This window comes from Phascolarctos cinereus, unplaced genomic scaffold (genome assembly GCF_003287225.1).
Source record: "Phascolarctos cinereus isolate Bilbo 61053 unplaced genomic scaffold, phaCin_HiC Scaffold_5;HRSCAF=322, whole genome shotgun sequence".
Lineage (NCBI taxonomy): Eukaryota > Metazoa > Chordata > Mammalia > Diprotodontia > Phascolarctidae > Phascolarctos > Phascolarctos cinereus.
The window spans coordinates 45,960,742-45,984,066 of record NW_027555958.1 but is presented as its reverse complement, the minus strand read 5'-3'; the positions used below and the strand labels follow the sequence as shown (position 1 = coordinate 45,984,066).

Genomic DNA, 23,325 nt, shown 5'->3' with positions numbered 1-23,325 from the left:
TATAATTAGCACTGAATGAATGAATGAACGAATGAATGAACGAACGAATGAATGAACGAACAAACGAACGAACGAATGAATGAATGGGGTGGTCTGACCTGCAGGAAACTAAGAGATCTGTCTGCATGAGTGACTGGAAACGAAGAGCTGCAGGGGCTGCTAGCCCAGAACTCTCTGGAGATTATAAGATGTAGAGCCAGAGGTACCTTAGAAACCATCGTCATTTCACAGATGAGGAACCTGAAATGCGGAAGGTGTTAAGTGGCAGGGCCAGGATTTGCATCCAAGTCTTGGCCGCCATTCCAGGTACCAAATAAGTGCTCATACAGTTCTTTTCCCCTCAAGTCACGATGATACTTCATTGCGGCGTTCAGGTGACCTTGGATTTCCAAAGTCTTACCTGGGCGTGGGTCCTCTCTCCATACTCAGCTGTAACCTCCACGAGGCCAGGGCTGCATCTTATCTAGACTTGACATCTCTCCTCACAGCACCCCACACAGAAGAGACACTCGGCCAACGTCTGCTCTCTTTCAGTCGTTCACAAGAGCAGCGCCTCGGGATTTAATAATCGCTATGATCTCCGCTCAAACATACACAGAGCCCCAGATGTTTATGCAAACAGGTCTTTATTTAAAAATCAGTCTCCTGCAGGTGTGCCATCTGATTGCTTGTCTTTTCCAATGCCCATATTTGCTGGCTGCGAGCAGAGCGCGGCGTATTCTTCTGGGCTCACAGTGTAAGGTGACAGTGCATTCAAAAACTCTGCCAGGGGACACAATCCTGCTGGGCAGCCTTTCACCACTTGTTCCTGTAGGGGAATAAAAAAGAAGCCAGGAAGTGGACCGAGGCCCACGGAACAGCTGCCGCTGGGGATGGCATGGCTTTGAGGGTCCCTAACACTTGAGGGCACAAAGCACATACAGCCAAATGGCAGGACGGCCATGGAACCCCAATGTCAATATTCCCATGTGCCTGTGTTGTGTGCCCTTCAGATGCCCAGCCTCACGGATGGACTGGACTCAATGAGGTTCTCTTTTCCCACTCCTCAAGATGCCACCAGTTCCTGGGACACACAGTATGAAACAATCAAGATGCTAAAGAGATAAGCATAATTGCTCCCTCACCAGCCAAAGGTCTGTTATTAGTGATCCTCCCAACGGGCCCAGTGGGACAGAATGTGTTGCCATTAACAGGAGGCACACATAAGAGCAGGGGCACGTTGGGCCAAGTGTCCTGGAACGAGTTTATAGCAGAACTGAGATGGGGACCGGAGCCACAGGATAGGGTGAGCGCTAGAGGGGACTTTTGAAGTAATTAAGTCAAGCCCCCTTATTTCTCAGCTTAGAAATATGAGGCCCTGAGAAGCTGAAGTCATACAAGCAAGGGCAGAAAAAGGATTCAAACTCAGGATCTCTGATTCCAGATTCTGCACCATATTAACTCATTCCTTCCCCTAAACTTCATCTGAAGTTATGAAGCAGAATTCAGGAGCCTGGCTGCACTCTACCTTTGAACAGATCAAATGCATCGGATGCACTGTGCAGGGGTGGGGAGTGCTGCATGTCGACCCATCAACTGACCAGCCTTAAAGATCTTCCCAAAGAGGACTTACCTCGCCATTGTAAGAAAGTCGAATGAACCAATCCTTGGACTCCTGGTGTTGGTAGAGTTCCATGATCAGGTCTGAAGCATAGGGGGGCCACTTGTGGTCAAAAATCCCCAGTGTTATTAAGAGGGGAATGAGGGTCACATCGTGGGTGGCGTAGAGGTAGAGCTTTCTGTAAGAAAGAGTTTCTGAAGAAACCTCTCTGATGTTCCTTACCCAATGACCTTGCAGACAACCAGGGGACTGGATCCCTGCAGAACTCCATTAAAAGTGCTTCTGATCCAGACCCTGGGTAATCCAATGGAACCCAGAGCCAAGGGTAATGATAAGGAAAGCCACCACCCAGTGGGCTACCTTGGCCTGAGAGGGACTTGAAGGTTTTGGGTGTTCTTTATTCCTGGTCCCTAAGAGCTTGGGCTCCATCTTCCATCACCATGTTCCCAAACTTCTTTTCCTCCCTGCTCTACCCACCCCTCCACCCCCACCCCCAGTTTGGGGTCCCCGTATCGTGGAGATGTGCCATGGCTTTACTAGATACCTGGTGTTTCTGGGTGGAGTAGAAAGGTTCACTGCTTCTAGCATGTTATTCTGTAGGGTGTAGAGCATGGGACCAACTGCCATCTGAAGTCCTTCCCTAGGATGGAGGCAAGTTCGTGATGAATATACACATATTGTGCTTCATGTGTGTGTACATTACTGGGAAATACATAAATATACAGCATCAACTGCTTTCAAAAGGCTTACACCCTAAAAATCAGACAGGGCCTAGAGACAGAGACTGGCAGTCATTTCAGTGACGGAAAGGAATGATACTTTCCCTATTATATGCAGAGGGTCCTTAAAGGTAGTGCTAGTTCCAATCCTGGGAACAAGGGAAACAGACTTAAGAGTGAGCAGAAGGTAGACCTGGGGAAGAGGAGGGGGCACAATACAGGAAGGCCTGGGCCAAGACAGACTATGAAGAGATGGTGAAGCATGGAAGGAGGGCTCATTAATTAATGATTTATTGAGTCTATACCAAGGGTTTTGGTCATGGGAGGAAAACAGAAGATGATGTGGAAAAATGATACACTGGTCTAAGTAATCACCTGGCTGGGGACACTACAAATAGAAATTATAAAAAATAATTCTAAGTCAGTGAATGGACAAGCATAAAGTGAGCTAACAAGCAGTACCCGAGTTCCTACAGAGGCTCTGGGAACAATCGACTGTGTGATTTCTAAGGTCTCGCCAAGATCAAATACTTTAGGAGTCTCAGAAATGGAATCCAGATGTGCTGAAGGGATGTGGAGTAAAGGCAGGATGAGGGGGGGGGAGCCTTTGAGCTGGGTCTTCAAGGTGAACAAATCGAGGGCCGTGGACAAAGGAGGAAGAGAGAGAAGGATGACTCAGGCCTGGGAGAGGTGAAGGGGTACTTCATGAGCAAAGGCAGGTGGCCAAGCGCAGAGCCCAGACTGGCAAGACTGAAACCACTTTTTAATCTTGTTAAGTGATTGGGGCTGGGGGAACAGAAGTATCCACGCTGCTCCCAAAGAGGAGGAAATACATTGGATTGCTATTATTTTTATGCAACAGACCATGATGCTTCTTGAAACATTAAATCTTATGCTTCTCTCCCCATTCATCTTTCACAGAGCAGCTCCCACTGCCTTCCTGATGACCCACAACCTGAGACTCTTTAGTTGGGGAGACAAGTTAATATTTTTACTGTCAGAAGGGGGGAACTTGCTAATGAGGCTAGCGTATATAAGATGACAGATAGGGAGCAACGGGGTAAATCTAATAAGGATAATTGTAAATCTTATGCTTGGGTTAAAAAAATCAACTGCACTTTGGATGAAGGAGACCCAGCTAGACAGCAGCTCACAAGAGGAGGATCTGAAGTTTTGGGCACACCGTGGGAGAGAGGTGAGTCATCAGCGGGTCACGGCCACCAAAAAGCTAATTAGTCATTAGGGTGCACTGTCACAGGTCCTGTGTCCAGAACTAGGGAAGAGATAGGCAAGGCCCCCTCGTCACTCCACATTTTGATCCCGGTCAGTCCTAGACACTCCATTTTAGGAAGGACACCGACAGAATGTCAAGAAAAAGGTGACCATCACCAGATCAGCTGCAGGAACCGTGGCCATCTACCCCAGAGAAGACGAGGTGGTGGTGCAGCAAAGCTGCCCCAACAGGAAGGACTTTGATAGGAAGGAGGCAGGATTAGACCTGTTCTGCTTGGCCCCAGAGGGCTGACCAGGGCAGAACTAGGACCAGTGAGGAGAAGCAACAGGGACACATGGAAGGTAACTTACTATAAAGGGAAGAGAGACTTTCTCTGCAGCTCGGGAGTTCCCCATCTCCAGAGGGGGAACTGAGGCAGGGGCTGGCTGACAGGTCGTGCTGGCATAGCAGAAGAATCCCAGACAACCTGAGGTCCTTCCCAATTCTGAGGTTCTAAAGAAAGACCTCATCCCTGACCCCAACTCCACTCGTGGTCACAAGAACACTGACCCTGTTTCTCAAGACTTCAAACTAAGAAAGAAAAGTCGCCAAGTGGCAGAAGCTGATACACCACTGTTTCCCATCGTGCCTGACTCTGCAGGCAGTACACAAATTTATCAGCCCCCGTGAAGCCCGGGCTCCCGGGGCCTGTCTGTCTCCACCAGCCAGCATGTCACCAGGATGCAGCAGCCTGCATGAGGTGCCAGCTGACAGTGGGGCAGGTCTGCTGGGTCACTGATTGAAGCTGTCACCCTCACTGCCTTCTGGGTCCGAGAATGCTCGAGTAGGGACGCCTTTGGACCAGACATGGAAGCAGGAGCCTCACCTGTCTCTGCTCCCCAGGACATAAAGGGCTGTGTCAACAGCTCTCTGCTCAATCATCTGTGTGAATTTCTTTAGCATGGGGCAACTGGGGAGCCCGTGAACCTGAAAGGGCCATGAATTCAGTTAGAAGAAAGCATTCCCTGGCTGCCTCTTTAGGTGAGACCCCACCACATAAAGCCCATGAAAGAAAACCCCAAGGCCTTCTCTAGGCATTCAAGGTCCCCCTCCCGGGGCCCTATCTTCTGCTCTTCCCAGCCAGACTGAGCACCGTGCTGGTCCGTGACACGCCCAGGGCTCTCTTAGCCCTGCTGCCTCCCCTGCCCCATTGTGCTTGCATAGTCTTCTGGATAACAAGATTATATAGAGACTTAGAGGGACCCCAGAGGCTAGCTAGTCTGATCCATCTCATCTCACAGGGGAAGAGCTCGAGTCCTAATGGGGTGAAGTGAGCTCCCCAAAGTATTATATTATCTGAGGCAGGATCTGAACTCAGGTTCTCAGCTGATCCAGCCGGCTCTTTCCACTATACCACACTGTCTCCCACAATTCACAGTTCATCAATCTTAGAAAGCAGAATTCAATCAATCAATAAACATTTATTAAGTGACTACTGTATGCCAGGCACTGTGCTAAGCACTAAAGGACACACTGAAGATCCTCTGGTCCATCTTTTTTATTTATAGACAAGGGGAGGGAGCCAAGGCACAGAAAGGTTAAGTGTCTTACCAAAAGTCAAACAGCATGTCCAGGACCAGAAACTGAAATCTCCCAGTCCCTCACCCAGGGCTCTTTACTGTACCATCACCCCCAGGACGGCTGAGCTCCAACACCCAGTGATATTCCTCCCTCAGCAGGACGCTCCTCCCTCCTCTGGGCGCCCCAGCCCAGTCCTGGCAGGCACGGGGGCTGGGCCCCTTTTCTCCCGCGTTCCTTGGGGTGTCTAGCACAGGGCCTTATACAGCCTGGATCCTCGATATCTGAGGAATGACTGAATCTACAAATTTTCTGAACCTTGTCAGGGAGCCAGCCAGGCAGCTAATCCACTCGCCCACTCCTAGGAGAGCTCTGTGTTAGGCACGAGGAGGGGAGAGCTACACAGCCCATATAAGGAGGACTCAGTCCCTCTACACTCATGGAGCTTACCTCCCGATAAGGGGATAGGGCGTAAACAAAAGTATCACATATTATTCTGTATTGTAGTTAAGTGGATTGAGAGATGGGAGACAAAGGTCTCTGTGAATCTGAGAGGGAAAGATTGCTAAGGGGGCGGGGAGGAAACTGGGGATAGCTTTATGGGGGTGGGAAAGGGCGAGGCCACAAAGATTTTGGTCATGCCTCTGGAACAGCAGGAATGCGAAGGTCTAAGACCAAGTGATACAAGTTGGTCTGGTAACACAGAAGTCATTTTCAGTTGTGTCCTACTCTTAGGACACCATTTGGGGTTTTCTTGGCCAAGACACTGGCAGGGTTGGCCATTCCCTTGTCCGGTAGATTAAGGCCAACACAGGTTAAGTGACTTGAGCAGGGTCACACAGCTAGTGTCTGAGGCTGAATTTGAACTTGGGCCTTGCTGACTCCAGGCCTGGCACTCTATCCACTCACTGTACCACCTAGCTGCCCTACATAGAAGAGCTAGCTGCAAGGAATCCAGTCTCGCTTCATTTTTTGTTAGTTTGATCTGGGTGCCAACTTTGTTTCAGCTCTGAAGTGTCTGTACACATCCCTCCTACACTCAGTTTTGAGTGAGCAGGGTGGGTCAGGAGTATAAAATCTCTCCATCTTAATCTCTATAGGAATAATTCCCTTAGGGCAGTGGATGCCAAGAAAAAGAGGAACACTACTCATTTCCTACCGGAAGGGACAGGAGGCTACAGAAGGAAGGGGCTGGAAGGCAGGTCCCGGATCTCTGGACGGGCCTAGCGAGGTCTGGCCTCAACCCCGAGATCACATGGCAGTTAGTCCCATCCTACCTACCACTGTCCAGGAAGGACACTGGCTCCTGTCCCACGCCCACACACATGCCTGGCCCAAAGTCCTTCCCTTTTCCCTCTCCTGACGTCAGGGACCTGGGGCTGCTTGGAATCCTGGCTGCAGCATCTGACCGGCTGTAAGCTCCCTGAGGGCAGATGCTGCTTCATTTCGGTTCCCACGCCCCTAGTGCTCAGCACTGTGCCTGTCACATAGTGAACACTGAGTCACTGCTTATTGATTGATTGAGAGGATAAAACATACTTGAGATGTTGGAATCGCGATGTCCCAGGCCTGTGGTTCCCATGAGGACGGCGCTTTGTCCAAACACTAGAGCAATACTGAACTATGGGGCATTAGGACATGCAGCGTGCACACATGTCATGGTCCCAGGAAAGTAACAGCCCCTGGGCAGTGTGGGGAAGGACAATGGCCTGGGAGTTGGGGGACCGGGTTCTGCCTGTGACTCCTCAGGCTCCCTGGGCTTCCACTTCCTTGTCTACAAAGCAGAGATCTGACTGCATTTCTGTAGTTTTAGCAGTAAAAGTCTAGTCTGAGACCCAAACTCCTTCACGTTTCTCCTTAGCACTAAACCAGTGTCAAAGGTATACTCGTCATACTACACCTGACCTGAGGATGGGAGGAACTGGGTGCCACATTTTAAAAGGGATCACCTGAAATGTGTCCCAAGAAAAATCACGATCTTGAGGTCTTTAAAACCAAATCAAATGTGAGACGGTTGAAGAATTTTCTATAAATTAGAATCAAATGGTGCCCTATAAAATTACTGGGAGTATTTAAGGTGAGGTTAGTGGACGCCCTGTCTGGGATCCTGTAAAGAAGATCCCTGAAATGGGCCTTGGAGGGTTCCTTCCAAATCTGAGATTTTATAATTCCAGGGAAGGGCTGTTTCCCGGGGGAAGCCCGCACTCACCTTCTCTGCTAACGCATTGTCTAACAGAATGAAGAAGTCCACATCTTTGCTCTCATCTATGCCCATCTCTTCCTGTATCTTCTTCAAATCCTCTGAGATCCCAGGCTGCAGAGAGGCCGTCAGCCTCCTGACCCTGCAGAGGAAAAGAAGCGGAGCCATCATGACTTCTCCCACGTTACCCACCAATGGGAGAGAATAATCAGTCATTCACTCTGAGGCCCCATGCCCTGCATAACACAGGGCAGGAGCAGTGGCTGAGCTGCCATTATTAGAGTGAACAGGTGAGAATTTAGAGTCTGAGATGCACTGGGTCCCAATTCTGGCTCCACCGTCTCACTACCTCTGGCCCCACTGCTGCTCAGAGATTCGGTTTTCTCCTTTGTAAAATGGCGGTGGCGGTGGTGCTGGTGGAGCAGGGGAGCTCCAAGCCCCATCTCTAGCTCTAGATAAATAGGATCCTTGGTCCAAGGGACAATGCACAATGCAGACCTGGGGAGCTGGGAGTTCCAGGGACTCTTCCTATGTCCCGTCTCCTCCACCCTGCCTTCCCCTTACCCCTTCCTTTCTCCATCCCCGGGGGGGGGGCGGGAGGGTGTGGTGATGTAGTCAGCTCCTGGCAGAGGGAGGCTGCATCAACTAGGCTCCAGTCTGGGCTTCGTTCCTAACTTGTGTAACCCTCCGTGCCTCAGTCTCCTCCTCTGTGAACCAGGGACATCAAGATTTCTTCCCTGTGTCAGAGTTTTTCCAAGACTAAATGAGAGGATGCAGGGCAAACTTTAAAAAGAAATCCTCACAAAGGCAGCATCACCACCACCACCATTACACTTGGATGGCGCGTGCCAATTTTCTAATAGCTTTCATGTACATAATCTCACATGATCTTCAAAAAGACTCTTTTATGAGGAAAAGAAAAGGTCGTGATCCCCTTTTTGCAGATGAGGGAACCAGGGTTCAAAGAGAGATGAAGTAATTTCTACAAGGTCCTTTGGTGGCAAGGCCAGGACTAGAACCCAGATCTCTCGTACCCAGAAACTCTTTGTACTTTACTGCACTGACTCAGACAACTAGGCCAACCTTAGGCTGCTTTTCAAATGGGACCTATGACAAGTCCATAAATAATCCCTGAGGAAGAGGAGTACAGTATATTGTAAAAAATAACGGATTCAGAGGCAGAGCAGTCTGGGTTGAAGTCATGGCTCTAGCAATTCAATAAGGCATTCAGCAAGGGGTATTCAGACTTTGGGTCAGGGAGCCCTGGGTTCAAATTCCCACCTCAGAAGTGACCCTAGACGAGTCACTTTACCCCTGTGGAAGTAGAAGATTAGACTGGACCTCTGAAGTATCTTCCCATTCTAAATCTGCGATCCTATGTCTGAGTATCTGGGCGACTGTGAGGGCCTTCCTAAACCTCAGTTTTCTCATTCAATTCAATACTCACTTTAGTAAATGGTAACTGGGAGCCAGGCACCATACTATGCACTAGGGACAGAAAAGGCAAAAACGAAAATGTCCCTGTCTTCCAGGTGACATGGGGACAATAATAACCATCCAGCCTACCTCATAGGCTTACATGGGATAAGTCTTGTGTCCTAGGTATTTGCATGCTTTCCCTACTGCTCCACGCTCCAGAAATGTAAGATCCTTAAAAGTATGGCCTGTGCCCTCTTATCTCCGCATCGCTAGGGCCCTGCACTGGATGAGCAGTTAAGGCGTCGCTGGAACCAAAAGCTGACAAAGGATCTGGATTACAATTCAGCCTCTCACTATCTATGGCCAACACTGGCCAAGTCCCTTCACCTCTTGAGGCTTCTGTTTCCTGGACCAGGTGATCTCTAAGATCCCTTTCAGCTCAAAGGCTCGATGATCCCATGATCCTTTTCCACCTGTCTGGCACAGAGAAGTTTCTTGGCTCTCATACAACTATTTCTAAAGCTATTGGGACCCCTATTCCCCATCAGGTGGGCAATGGTCCCTTCACAAACTTTCTACGGTGAATTCCCTGACCTAGTACAAACCTAAGAGATTTTCCACTGCTCCTGATCAGGCAGCTAGCCCTTGTCCACCCACAGGCACGAGAAGCCCAACCAGATTTTTATATAGTTAATGATACATACACATACACACAGTCCTATAGGCATGGGTATTTGATATCTACATATAGGCATATGATGATGGTACACATATACACGTATATATTAAATATGTCAAAATAAATATACAAAGACATATAACGCACTTATATATGTACACACCCCTACGAGTCTGGTTATTTGATATATACACATATATGTATGTATAATATTATATACGCACACCGTTACATATTAGACATGTATAAATAAAAACATATATACACATACACACACACACACACATATATATATGTACACACCCCTATGAGTCTGGTTATTTGATATATACACATATATGTATGTATAATATTATATACACACACCGTTACATATTAGACATGTATAAATAAAAACATATATATACACACACACACACACACACATATATCTTCTAATAGAACATAAGCTCTTTGAAGACAGCGAATGTTTCATTTTTGTCTCTATATCCGTAGAACAATGCCTGGCACGTGGCAAACATTTAATAAACACCTGCTGATTGATCAGCCAATACTGAGTGATGGGAAGATTGGAGGAAGGCGGCGTTCTTTTAGTAGAGGACACTTCAGAAGTGGTAAAAACACTGAGGGTGTGAGAGGGCAGTTACCTGACCATCTGTCTCAGGGAGTGGCAATTTTGGTAGTTGGGGTACAGGATTTCAGAACCTGCTTCATCAGTGAGGATGGTGACTGGACCTAGGGAACAGGTAGGAGATTTCAGCATCACGTCCCCCATCTCGCTCAGGTACAACAAGCATTGTCATCCAGTTTGAACAACCTCCTTTTCTCCCGAGGGGTTCAGGTAGAGGACTACTCCCAGACTATACAGAATTGCCTGAATCCCCATCCCACGCAAACAGGACCTATCTGTGGCAACCTAACAAGACAAAGGAAACCACAGCTGCCCAGTACATCTCACCCACTGTGGGTCACTTTGGGCAGACTGACCAATCACATCCCAAGGACTGGAGAGGAACCCAGAAAGAACAAGCATCACTATGGCAGAAAGAGCCCTGGACTTGGCACTGGCATAATGAGGCTCAAGGAGGCTTGTGACTGTGGGCAAACCACAGGGCTCCTCACGTAAAATGACACACGAAGTGGTACACAGACACGGGTTATTATTCATTCATTCCATGTTCATAGGGGGCAAAAACCAGTCACCAGCTCTTCCTAGTTGCAAGGGCATCAACTATAGTCTCCCCCCAACTCTGGGGCATCAATATCTGCTCTGCTTTCTGCAGGGCCCAACACGTGGACCATAAGCATGCAAAGCCTACTGAGTCACATGACCCCTAGTAGCCAGAAGGCATATCAGATTCCTGAGCCAAACTAGGGAAACAGAAGTTGTGACTCATTCAAAGATGGTAATTCTTAGCACAAGAACATTACACATTTTTGACAGCAGCTACTGTCCAATCATAGGGTGGACAGGCCTATATACCCTACCACCTTCCAGGCAGTCTGCTCTGTGCGGGGGGGGGGGGGGGAAGACAGGGTGGTGTACAGGAAGGAAGAGAAAGTGGAAGGTGTCCACGTTACCCAAGCACAAACCTCACTAAATGGCAGAGGAAAGAGCATGAGGGCCACAAAGCTAAGCCACAGAAAGGAAGCCCTTTAGAATGAATGAAAAAGCACTAATGAGGGGCTTACTCACTGGGGACACAAATGGAAAAGCAGGACAGGCCGGGATGCAATCACCATATTGACATTTTGTCTCTTGCACTGGTAACTCTCAGCCCATAACCAAGACTTTTGGGAGCTTCCTGGCATTTATCACATAATGAAACCAACCCAGCTATGATGGCTCCCCAGCATGGAACCTGGGGCTTAGTCAATCTTGGGCTGAGGAGGCCTCTGGCGAGAACAATCCCTCTTAGCCCCAACCATGCTTCTAGCACTTCTGAGAAGAGGCTATTTATGTATTAAAAACAGGATTACATCCCAAGCTACACTCTAGAAGCAGCTCCCAGTGAAGACGTGTCATCTCGAAAGGAAGTGTGCTAGAGCAGAAGCAGTGTTGGGTCTGGAGTCAGGTGATCCAAGCTCCACCCTGCCCCCCAAGCTCGACTGCTGTATCCTTAGCAGTGTCAGGCATCTAAGTGCCTAACAAATGCTTTCTCATCATTCAGTCCAGGTCATGGCAACTGTTATGTACCAGCTCCGGCTCCTGGTTAACCATCTTTTCCTCAGCTCCCACCCTGATACTGGAGGCTTCAACATCCCCTTAATTGAAACAATACATGATGACTAATAGGAAATGACTGCCACGCATATCATGCTGTGCACACATTGCTGCTACTAGGGGCAGCTAGATGGCAGAGTGGATAGAGCACCGGCTCTGGAGTCAGGAGGACCTGAGTTCAAATCTGGCCTCAGACACATAATACTTCCTAGCTATGTGACTCTGGGCAAGTCACTTAACCCCAATTGCTTCACTAAAAAAACCAAAACCAAAACCAAAAAAGACAATAGCTGCTACTTCCCCTGTTAGGATGTAAGCTTTTTGTGAGCCGAGATCACTTCATTCTTCTTATCTCTATCTTCAGTGCCTGGTATACAGTAGGCACTCAATAGTGCTTGCTGACTTACTGAATAAGAATCCTTGCTATAAAATCACCCAGGCTCCATTTGAAGACCACCCCCACCCCCCATCATTAAGGGGTCTTGAGTCAGCTCATTCCACTCTTGGACAAGTCAGATTTGATAGAAGCCAACCCCTGCCTTGCTCCAACTTGTGCCTTAGCTTCATTCTGTTCTCTGGGGCCACGTACAGGTCTAATTTTCCTTTACGTGACAGCCCCTCCAGGTCTAGAGGGGCCCTGAAAAGTCAGGGGCACATCCATAAGGGGGTCGCTAAGGTGGCAAGCGGACCAATGCCACGTGAGGATCAAGTGGAAGAAACAGCAAAATTCGCCATTAGCCAAAAGGCACAATTAGCCACCTTCAGTTACGTAAAGGGCCATCATGCATCAAACTGCTTAGCCTTGTTCTGTGTGACCCAAGAAGGCACGAGCAGAACGGGTTTTAGCACCATAGAAAAGAAAACACATTCCTAATTAGGACTGCCTTTGGATGTCATGAAGTCCCCATCCCACAAGGCCTTTGGGCACAGACTCCAGACAGCACTTGTCAGACACGTCATCCAGGGATTCCTGGCCAGATTTCTTCTGTTATGGACCTCTGGTATCCTTTTCAGTGCTGCCATTCTATGACGAGTGGCTACAGCACGTCGGTTTACCTCAGCCAGGGAGTAACAGGGCATCAGAATCCTGGACCCAGAGATGAAAGGTTCTACCTCTTCTACCATATTTCATCTGAGTTCAAACTTAATTTCATTATCATTTCATTCACATGAACAACACTCCAGGAACCTCATCCCCTGGGGAAGAATTAAGAGAAGACACAGGTTTCCCTCGATAGGCCCATCTGGTACACAATTACGCCCAGCCACTGTAGGCCTGAGTCCATCCAGGCCAGCTGAGCCTTCTCTCCCATCCTCTGTATCCTTCCCCACTCAAGGCTCTCCCTCATGCAGGGTGGTTTGTGCAATGACTGCTGAAGGCTGAGGTCAGACAATTCTAGGAGGGAAACTCTGCCAAGCAACATGGAGGGTGTCAGCCAAAGAGCAGTGTTCCCTGGGCTCCAAGCACAGAGGAAGGGGGAGGATGTGAAAGTAAAGCAGAGGGTTTTGTGAGCTTGAAAAATAACATGTTCAGCAGCTAACAGCCTGGGGCCAAGATTCTAACCTTCTTTCTGGTGTTGGAAAAGTCCAGCGAGCAAACACCGGGTCGATTCCAGATTCCGAAATATGTTAGTAGAACGAACACTGGAAAAAAAAAAGCCTCGTTTTCAATGGACTGTCTTCCCTATCACGGATCACATCCCACATGACCACAAGACACATCCTTCCCATAAGCCATTTGAGATTAGTTAAGGGATGGCAATGGAGGATGAGTACTGAATGTCCTACCACAGAGGGAAGGGGAGGTTTAGGGGCCAGATGGGGTCTCACGGGCTTAAGACCTCTAGAAAGGCACAACTTTACAAGGGACTCACGTGACCTCCAATGGATTGAAAGTCGGGGAGAGGAATTGGACATCTTCTACATAGTTCCTTCTCAGCCTCTCTCCCAGGGCAAACATTTGCTGCATTCCCACTTTGGTCAGTTGTCCTGCAAACACGCCACCCTGGTGCAAAGAGAGAGAAGGGAAGAAAGGAGAGGGCAGAGGGACAGAGTTCCCATAATAACTCACTGAGACCTTGGCCAGCACAAAAGACTCGGGAGCTTATCCCAAGCAGAGCTAGGAAATGTGGCTCACCTTCAGCTTGGTCTGCTGGTATTGACTGTCGTAGGGAGAGGGAGGTCTGGGTCCGCCAGTGAGATTAGTTACTATGTAATTAAACAGAGTTTTGGCAGGGATCTCCAACAGGGTGGGATTCCACTCTACCTGTCATAATAACAAAACCCGAGATGCTATGAAAAGGACTGCTTAAAAGCGAGGCATTCACACCTTCCAATTAACTCCTAGCACTCAACAGGGATTGTCTCATTTGTTACTAGGACTCCTGCGAAAGAGGAGCAGGAGGTTCTAGATGAAGGAAATCTGAGGCATAGATGGGAAGCCTCTGGTAGCACTGAGGACTTCGTCCAGGCCTCCCAGCTATAAGTTGTTCTTGACTGACTAGATTTCACTGTGACAATGAGGCACCTAAGGAGAGATAGTAGGATGTCAAAACTCCAGCCAACACTGCAGCCAGCACCAGCCCCTCAGACCTGCATGAGAAAGCCCAGCACCCTGAACCCAAGAGTCTTGAGAACAGCAAAAGTCCTGCTTCCAGCCCGGGCCACAGAGTCACCAAGTGGCGCAGCCGCCAACACCAGCCACTGACCAAGTGCCAGTGGAAGGAAACGAGCACTCGTCAGGGGCTTACTACACGCCACGCATCCGTGCTAAGCACTTTGTCCGGTCATTTCAGTCACGCGACTTTCCACGACCCCATGCGGCGTTTTCTTGGCAAGGACGCTAGAGGGGTTTGCCATTTCCTTCTCCAGCTCATTTTACAGATGAGGAAACTGAGGAAAACAGGACGAAGTGACTTGCCCAGGGTCACACAGCTAGGCAGTATCTAAGGAGGAGTCCCAGCACTCTATCCATGAAGCCATCTAGCTAAGCACTTTACAAATGTTACTGCCCTGATTCTCATCATGAACTAGGTGCTGTTATCCTCATTTTAGAGTTGAGGAAAACTATGCAGGTAGGGGTTAAGTGACTAGCCTAAGATCACTTAGCTAGTGTCTGAGGCTGGATTTGAATTCAGGCCCAGCTCTCTATTATCTACCCTGCCACCTAGATGCTTCTTGGGCAGGTAAGCCCACGCGCACCTCCAGACCGCTGGTCCTGCTTCCCGCCCCCATATTCATCATCACTGGAAGCAACTGCTTTTGTGTCAGCCACTAGAGTTCCTGGCACTCTCCGATGGATCGACCTTAGAAATGGATATGACTTCATTAGCAGAAATGACGGTAAAGAAGATTCATCCCTGTCTATGCTGCCAATGACCCTAAGGACCATGGGGTCTTTCTACCTCACTTGGGCTGAAACCTCCTATACTTGTTTTCTGCCTGTCAGCAGGTGAGCTCCCTCAGTGTTGGGCCGGGCAGTTGTTTTTCTGTTTGTAACTCCAGTGCTAAGCATATCATTTTACACATAGTAGGCCCTTAAATGCCTTTTCCCTCATTCATTCATTCATTCATTCATTCATTCATTCATTCACAAATAGCTGTGTAAGTTTAGGTGAGTCACTTCATTTCTGTGTGACTGGATGACCCCTGAGGTCCTGTGAGTTACAGAATGAAGCCACCAAAGAGTGGGGCGAGCACTTTCAATTATCTCCAAATTCCCACTGGGAAATAACTTCCCGAGGATGTCTCATTAACAAGCACAACTTGAGAAAAGACAGAATACAATGTACAGTGCAAAGGCTGGATCTGGATTAGAATCTCGGGGGTGGTGGTGCTGTGCTGGCTGCCTGTTGTGCCCTGGGACTCCAGCTCCTCACCCTTAACACTAAGCCTGAAGCCCCTTCCAGATCCCAGCCCATGCTCCAAAGGCACCACGGTGGCTGCCACATCACAGGCTGCTCATCGCCTTTCTTTCTCTTGGCCTGGCTTCTTGAACAAGTGGTCTCCATCTGTTGCTCACCACTCATCCTTCTTTAATCCTCTAGATTCTGTTTCCTGTCCCTCTTCTCTTAAAGATGGCCAATGGCCATCCCCTCCTAGACAAACCCAATGGCCCTTCTCTCCCCCGCCTTCCTTAAACTCTCAGCATCCTTTGGCACAATGTGTCACCCCTATCCTCCTTGATTACTGTCATAGGACCCCATCCTATTTCTCTTCCATCTCTGACTAGATCTTTTCCACTCTCACCCACTCCTCAAAGGCCTAGTTTTGGGGCCTATGCTTTGTTCTCCAGTGTTCTCTCTCCCCCTTGGAGAATGCATCTATTTTTACAGCTTTAATAACCACCTCTGTGCAGATAGTTCCCCAAATTCCTATCTCCAGAACTGTCCTCTAACTCCAGCTTCTTTGAGTCATTCATTTAACATAGCCACTTTCCCAGCACAGTGCCTAAGCACTCTGGGAGATAAAAAGCAAGGGATAAGAGGTGACCTTTGCTCTTGTGGAACTTACAATAGTGTGACCCACCTCCTGAAGGAGAGATAATAAGACTCAAGATGCAGAATGGGACATGCATTCTTTGGATTTGGTCACTCCTGGATTTTTGTTAAACTATGCATATTTGTTCTAAGGACTTTGTTTTTGCTTTTTTTGAGTGGGAAGAGAAGTGAAAAGGGGAGAAAATTAATTCTGGTTAGTTGAAAAAAACTAGCTAGGAACACAAAATCATGCAAAAGTGAAACAAGAAATATGTTAATTAACCATATTTGTCAAATAGCTCAGTGAAAGCAACATGAGATTTAGTCGGATGATCTGGTTTTGAATCCTTATTCTGTTACTTCCTACCCACGTGAGTTTAGGTGAGTCACTGATCGCGTCCAGGACCTCATTTCCTCATCTGTAAAATGGGAAGGGGGTATTCAACATGATCTCCAAGGTCCATTCCATATTTAAATTCTACATACCTACAACTCAGTACAAAATGAGTAGTGAAGGCATTCATGTGAATAGTGAAAGGACCCTGAAGAATAAAGCAGGAATTAACAGGTAAAAAGTGGGAAAAGAACATTCTAAGCAGATGGGACATAGAGTAAAGGGACAAAGATGGGAATGAACATACAGCATTGAAAGGATAGCAAATAGTGAAGTATGGCTGGAGTTGATGGGTTCAGTTAGAATAGTGGCAGATACTCGAGGTCAGACCACGGCACTGCAGACTTGCCTATGAGACAGATCCTATCCCCTCATTTAGCATGTCCAAACCTTCAACTTACTCCACTAGCCAGGTCCCTCTCCCAATGGCATTATCAGTCACTTAGGCTCAAAATCTTGAAATTATCTTAAGACTCATCCCTTACCATTATCTCTAGAATCCATTTCAATAACCTTGTCTTGTCAGTTTTTCCCTTGAAATATATCTTAAACCCATTTCTTCCTTTCCATTCCCACTGCAAACCTCTTGACTCATCTTTCCATCAAACGGCCTTCCTAACTCTGCTCCCCCAGAGATGTTTTTGTCCAATGACCACAGGGTGTACTTCTAAAACCAGCTCGGTAGAGAATCGAGAAGGTAGAATAGAAAGAAATCAACGGCAAAGCAGCACTGGATAGGAATCAGGAGTCTCGGGTCCTAGTCTGGGTAACCTTGGGGAAACTACTAGATGGCACAAAAAGTGAATGTCCTCCATCCCTCCCTTATCCAAGCCATAACTCTCTTGGAAATTAGCTGTGGTATCTAGTGCCTAAAGACAGAAACGCACTATAAGCTAATCTTACTCAGAAGTCAGTTTCAATCAGAACAATCCCAAATGGTTATTAGGCATCCACAAACATGGTGCCAACACTATGGCCCCTCCCTCCAGGGGAAACTCACGGAGCTCTTCCTTCCTCTCTATCGGGAAGAGACAGGCATATGTGCATGGCCACATAAAGACTATTAAGAATTAGAGTCACAGGGCAGTGGGATACAAAGGAAAGAATGCTGACTCTAGAACAAATCTGCCCTCCACACTACCTGTAACCTTGAGCAAGTTACTTAATTTGTAAAAATCAGTGCTTTGGACCAGATGATTTCCAAGATCTCTTACACTGATGAGTTTGATCTTGTTGATGAATTTGAGGTTACCGGTGGAAATGCCAGACGGAGACATTCAAAAAAGTTAGAGATGTTATGTTAGCGACTAGGAAGGCAAAAGGGACCCCAGGCCAATCCTCTGCCTTAACACAAGCTGTATGACATATATAAAATTCTCTTAATCTCAGTTTCCTTTTCTGTAAAAAGGGGTTGGACTAGATTACTTCCAAAAGTCCTTCCCAAATCTGTACACACACACACACACACACACACACACACACACACACCCCACCCCTATAAATTCTATTCTAAGGGATGTGCCACCTTAATCAGAAGGTTTGCTTCTCAAGGTAACAGGCCTGGTTACCTTGCTTCATAAAGTACACTCTGAAGGATCCTCCACAGTCCAGATCACAACCCTTCTTCACCTTCCTCCAAACCACCAAAGAGCAAGTCTCTAGGACTCTCAGAAGCAAAAGCAAAGAAAAACAGAAGCAGCAGAAAAACAAAGCAGATGAATTAATTCACCTGTAATGGTTCTTCTCAGGGTTGTTTGCTTTTACTGGAAGGAAAAATACTTTAAAAGAGCTCTGAATAGAAGTTTGGCAGGTTTGAAATACTAGAATCCATCTATCTAGGAAAGGGTGGTATAGAGGATGGCAATTTGGTCTCACAAGCCAGTGGAGGACAACATGCTTTGTTTTTCAGATGCTAGACCCTCCCCAGGCCCTGCCTCAATGCTAAGCTGGAGAGAAAACTCTGAAGCATATAAACCACACTGAAAAGTTCTACCAATCCAGAAACGTGTCAAAGCTGCTCAAAGGGGGCCAGAGAATTTCTGGTGCATCCCCAGAAACTGGAGATTACCCAGAACAAAAGTCTCTCAACTTTAAGCATGTCTCCTCCGATAATGAAAATCCCTGTCATCTGTATGGGGTTTTATAGTTTGAAGTATCTTTACATTGATCTCTGAGCTGTACTTCACAATAACCTTGTTAAGCAGGCAATATAAGTGTTTATTATCTCCAGTCTGTCTGCTAATGAAGAAAATGATTCCTAGAGATCGCTATTTGGCCTATAATTAGCCAAGCAAGCTCTCAGTTTTCATAAAAATGTTGAGTTTTAAAATCGCCAATCCTTTAAAAATGTCTTTACTTTCTTTAAAAGTTTTTTTCTTTTAAACTGATTGGTGATTTCATTGTTATTGAGAATTCCGAAGTGATGAAACTCCCTCCTGCACAGCAGGGCTCTGAGAGTTTAAATGACTTGCCCAGAATTACACAATGTGTGTGTGTGTGCTGCACACTTGAACCTAGGTCTGTCCTGTTTCTGAAGCCACCCCTATCCACCAAGCCATGGTGCCTTCTGTTCTTACTTTCTAACATCAGTTCCTATTCATCATCCTTCCAATAAAACAAATCCAAAGGTCTTTTCTGTCCTTCTCCAGCTCTCTGAAGCATGCCACTCCCTCCTTTACTACACCTTTTCTGCCACAGTATCTTCAAGGTTTTTCTGCCTTTCTGGCTGCTGCTCTTCTTACTCTGCCCCCATCCCTTAAACAGAAACAAATTCCCCAAGGCTCATTCCTTGTCCTTCACCTCTGGTTTCACACACAGATTCAGTTACAAATTTTGGAGAGTGACTCCCAAATCTCTAACTACCCTCTCCCAGAACTTGACTGAATTTCTCATTTTTCTGGATCTCTCCATCTGGAAATCCCACTGCAACCTCAAACTCATCCATTTCAACCTTGTCCCTCAAACTTGCCCCTTCCTCAACTTATTTAGATCCATGGATGATACCATCATTTGGTCCCCCCCCAGCTCATTACCTTAGAGTAATTTCACAATCTACCTCCCCCTCAGATCCATCAGTTGGCAAATCCTACCAGTTTTGGCTGTGCAATACCTCTAGCATTCATTCTCATTCCTTTCCACTCCTACCATATGCAGCCTCATTTTTTTCCTCACCTGGAGAAACCTCTTCATTGTTATTCCCATTTCCAATATATTCCCTTCTCCAATCTCTTCTTCACATTGCTGCCTGAATGAATAATCCACCTTTCTAATGCACCTCCTGCATGTCAACCCTCTCTTCAAAAAATTTCAGTGCTTCTCCGCATTAAAGTCAAAGCTTGTGAGCCTGGCATTTAAGGTGTTTCACAGATTCCAACTCACTTTACCAGCTTTATTTCATAAGGCTACTTCTCCTTTGCATCCTCATGCTTTCTCCTGTCTCCTGCTTTGCTCACAACACCTCCTGTCCACCCCATCCCAACACTTGAACCCCATCCATCATCTCTAACCACCAGACCCCTTTCTTCAAGGCCGAACTGAAAGACGTCATCTCCCCAAACACACCTTCTGACATCCTCCCACCCAACCCTTCTGCAAAAGTATCCTCTTGATCCACAAATAACTCACAGCCATTTTGGACATCTCCATCAGTTATTCAGTTGTGTTCTCACCTGACTTGGAATTCTTCCCCTCACTTCATTAAGGTAGGAGATCATTTGTCAACCGGTCAACCACATCTCATCTACCTCTGTATCCCCCGGCTGGCGCTAGTGTTTTGCAGGAGTCTGGATCACAGGATCCGACACCTAGGAAGGGACCTGCACAGCCTCCTAAACCAACTCTCTCATTTTACAGGTGAGGAAACTGAGGCCCCGCCCAAGATCACCAGAGTTGTAAGCATCAGAGATGGGATTATAATCTAGGTCTTTTCCCTATTTTACCACACTGTCTCCCCTGGATACTTAATTTAAAGCACTATTTACTGACTTGAATCAAGCTGGGTAGGAAATGGAAAGCAAGGTGGGGGTGAGAGAGAGAGATAGGGATGCAGAAAAGCTTTGCTGGGTATCAAGAAACACCTCTGGGACGTTCTTAGCCTGCAAGTTCGGGAAGGCGGCCTCTGTCACTTACTTGGCAAACACCACTTAAACCCACGGTCCCCGGGCCATTGGCGGCTGCCCAGGGTCCGGGGATCAAGCATGCACAGACGTGCGAAGGTGAGCGCTTGCCAAGCGCACCTGGACGCCCCCGCGGGGCTCTGCGGAGGCGCCCAGCCGACCCGCGTCCCCTTCGCAGGTCCGGCCGTCGGAGGGGACCGAAGGCACCTGTGAGTGCGCACTGCCTCCCGGGCCGCCCCCCACCCCTCACCTGCTCCGCCTGCGGCAGCTGCTTGAGGGGCGTCCGCGCCCCGTGGCGGAACACCACCTGCACCATTTTCAGCTGCAGCTGCTTGGGGTCAGTGACCGGCGGCCCTCGGTCAGCACGCAGCTCGGCCAGGGCCACCCTGCGCTGGTGAAGGCAATAGGCCAGCGAGGTGAGGACGCCCACGGGCGCCCAGACGCGCATGCTGAAGAGCCTGGACAGCATGGTGTCCACGTCCCGAGGCAGGCGAGAGCGGGGCTCACCCGCCGGACGGTCCGCGAGGGCTCAGCGGCCACCAGAAGCGGCGGCTCGGGAGAGCGCCGGCATTCAGCCCGAGGCTCCCGCTGCGGACACTCGCTGCCCTCCGGGGACCGACGACCGAGCCTCCCAGGAGGCGCCCCTGCTCCGGGCGTCCTCTCCCCCGGCGGTCCGCGCCCGTCCAACTACCTGGGTGCGCCCGCTCCCGACGGCGGCCAGAGGAGAGCCCGAAAGCATAAACTCCTATACTGCCCAGGGTCGCTCAGCGAGCGGACCGTCGTCTGGCTCCCGGGACAGTCCTTCCTATCAGCCGAGCGCCCCCGCCCCCGGCAACAAACGGGCCGGGGGGGCGGGGGCAGGGGGCGACCACGCGTGGCCCGACGGGAAATGGAGTCCCAAAGCGAGCCCGAAATCGGAAGCTCCTGCGGCGCGATGAACTGCAACTCCCAGCAGGAAGCGCGCTCAGCCGGCCCTCCACGCGGAGGTTCTCCCCCCACCCCCAGCCCAGACTTGACTCCGCCCCTCTTGTATCGTCCTATGGGACTTCACCCCTACAGCCCCCCTCCGTTCCGCTCCTTCACCTGATGCTTCTCCAATGCCCTAGTATGGGATGTGCTAGCAGAGTCACTAATCCCAGTGAAGGAAACATTGATGCCCCGGCTTCAGCCAATGAGAAATCAGCCGTGATGGAGCGCCGGGGTTTGGGAGGGAGAGAGGAAGAGGAGCTAGCAAACTTCAGAGAACTTGGCTGCTCAAAACGATCAAATGAGAAATGCGTTTCCATTCAATAGACAGTCATTAATTGCCTACTTACAAACAATACGGTAGGGATACAGAACGAAACAAGATTTTCTCCCCTGCGCTAGGGAGGATAAGTCAAACACACAAATATTTATAATGCAAATTATACCGTGATAAATGTTTGGGAGGGGTTCTAGGAGAGAAAGATCATTTTCAATTGAAAATGCGTGGGGGTGATTATGGGAGCTCAGAAAACAGTGACTGGTTTAGATTGGCCCGACTCTAAGAGCACACGAAAAGAATTAATAATATGTGAGACAGCTACAACTATTTGTGGAGGTCTTTAAATGCCACAGTAGGGAGCATAGGGAATCCAAAGCGATTCATAGTGATAAACATTGGCATGTTTTAATTTGAATAAGTGATACTTTTCTCTTGTGTAAAACTGAGATGCCAGTTTCTTATTTCTTACTTAATTCTTACTTCTTAAAATGTCGTGTCCATTTCATTCATCTATTGCCTTTTCCACTGTTAGCTCATGCCATGAGGCCTGAAATCTCCCCAGCTATCAGGCACAGTACTGCCAGGTTAATCTATGTTAAGCAAAACTCATGTTACTCCCCTGTTCAAGATATTTCAGTGGTCCCACATTGTCTACAGAATGAATTCCAAACAAATTAGCCTGGCATTCAATACCTTTCTCAATAAAAATACAATAAATCCTTTCTGGCCTTATCTCCCATGATTTCTTTTCACATCAGCTATAGCTTAGCTACAGTGGCCATTTGTCAAACACGCCATGGCCATCTTTCTGCCTGGAATCCCTTCTCCTCTTTATACCCACCTACAGGAATCCTACCCACCCTTCAAGGCCCAACTCTTCTGTGAAGTCTTCCTTTAATCATCCTAGCCAGAAGTGAGCTCTCTGTCATCACTCTAACACTACTTATACCAATGACAGGGCACTTACACTGCCCATATATTGTGATGACTTTGTACATGCCTTATTTCCACTATTAGACCATCAGCTCCTTAAAGGAAGAAGCCCATCCTTTCTTACCCCTTTGTATCTGCTACAATACCTTGAGTAGAATAGGAGCTCAATAAATATTTGTTGGATGAATGGGGTTTTATTTTTTTTTCAAATTTCAAATATTTATTGTTACACTTTTCAGTTGCAAAGCTACTTAAGGAACCTGCATGAATGGGGTTTTAGAATATAAGCACATAACCACAGTGGGAGTGGTCCTGCTCCCAGAGCATCCTTCACTGTCATCATCCAGGAAGGCATCTCTTGTAGAGAAGAGGCCAGCCAACCCCATCAACTTCCAACCAACTGTCACTCATAGCACAGACAAGCCAGCCTAGCTGAAGCAGCAAGGCACCCTGGGGACCAGGCAGGTCAGGCCACCTCTAGCCACCTTAAGCATCATCTTCCCTCAGACTCTTGTGGAGATAGCCCA

At 48.1% G+C, this 23,325-nt stretch overlaps 1 protein-coding gene across 2 annotated transcripts; it reads right to left on the bottom strand.

Moving 5' to 3' along the window:
* Positions 1-609: 609 nt before the first annotated feature.
* ACP6 (acid phosphatase 6, lysophosphatidic) lies at positions 610-21,492 on the bottom strand. 2 transcript variants are annotated; one of them, XM_021003566.2, is made up of 10 exons: positions 20,870-21,492; positions 13,770-13,898; positions 13,507-13,637; positions 13,197-13,276; positions 10,056-10,143; positions 7,320-7,452; positions 4,419-4,519; positions 2,145-2,240; positions 1,613-1,778; positions 610-808 (listed from the first exon to the last, which is right to left on the bottom strand). In XM_021003566.2, the coding sequence occupies exons 1-10, from the start codon at positions 21,086-21,088 to the stop codon at positions 638-640; spliced, it is 1,314 nt and encodes a 437-aa protein (XP_020859225.1). In that variant the 5' UTR covers positions 21,089-21,492; the 3' UTR covers positions 610-637. The 2 variants fall into 2 exon arrangements, with proteins under 2 accessions (XP_020859225.1, XP_020859234.1); XM_021003575.2 differs by having other exon boundaries at positions 21,311-21,490.
* Positions 21,493-23,325: the final 1,833 nt, after the last annotated feature.

What these genes read in the sequence shown, in the direction of transcription:
- ACP6 (XM_021003566.2), bottom strand. Translation starts at nt 21,088, where the DNA reads ATGCTGTCCAGGCTCTTCAGCATGCGCGTCTGGGCGCCCGTGGGCGTC. An exon ending in ACTCCACCCAGAAACACCAG is followed by an intron (nt 1,779 to 2,144) that starts GTATCTAGTAAA and finishes TCTTTCTTACAG; the next exon opens with AAAGCTCTACCTCTACGCCA. An exon ending in GACTTTCTTACAATGGCGAG is followed by an intron (nt 809 to 1,612) that starts GTAAGTCCTCTT and finishes ATTCCCCTACAG; the next exon opens with GAACAAGTGGTGAAAGGCTG.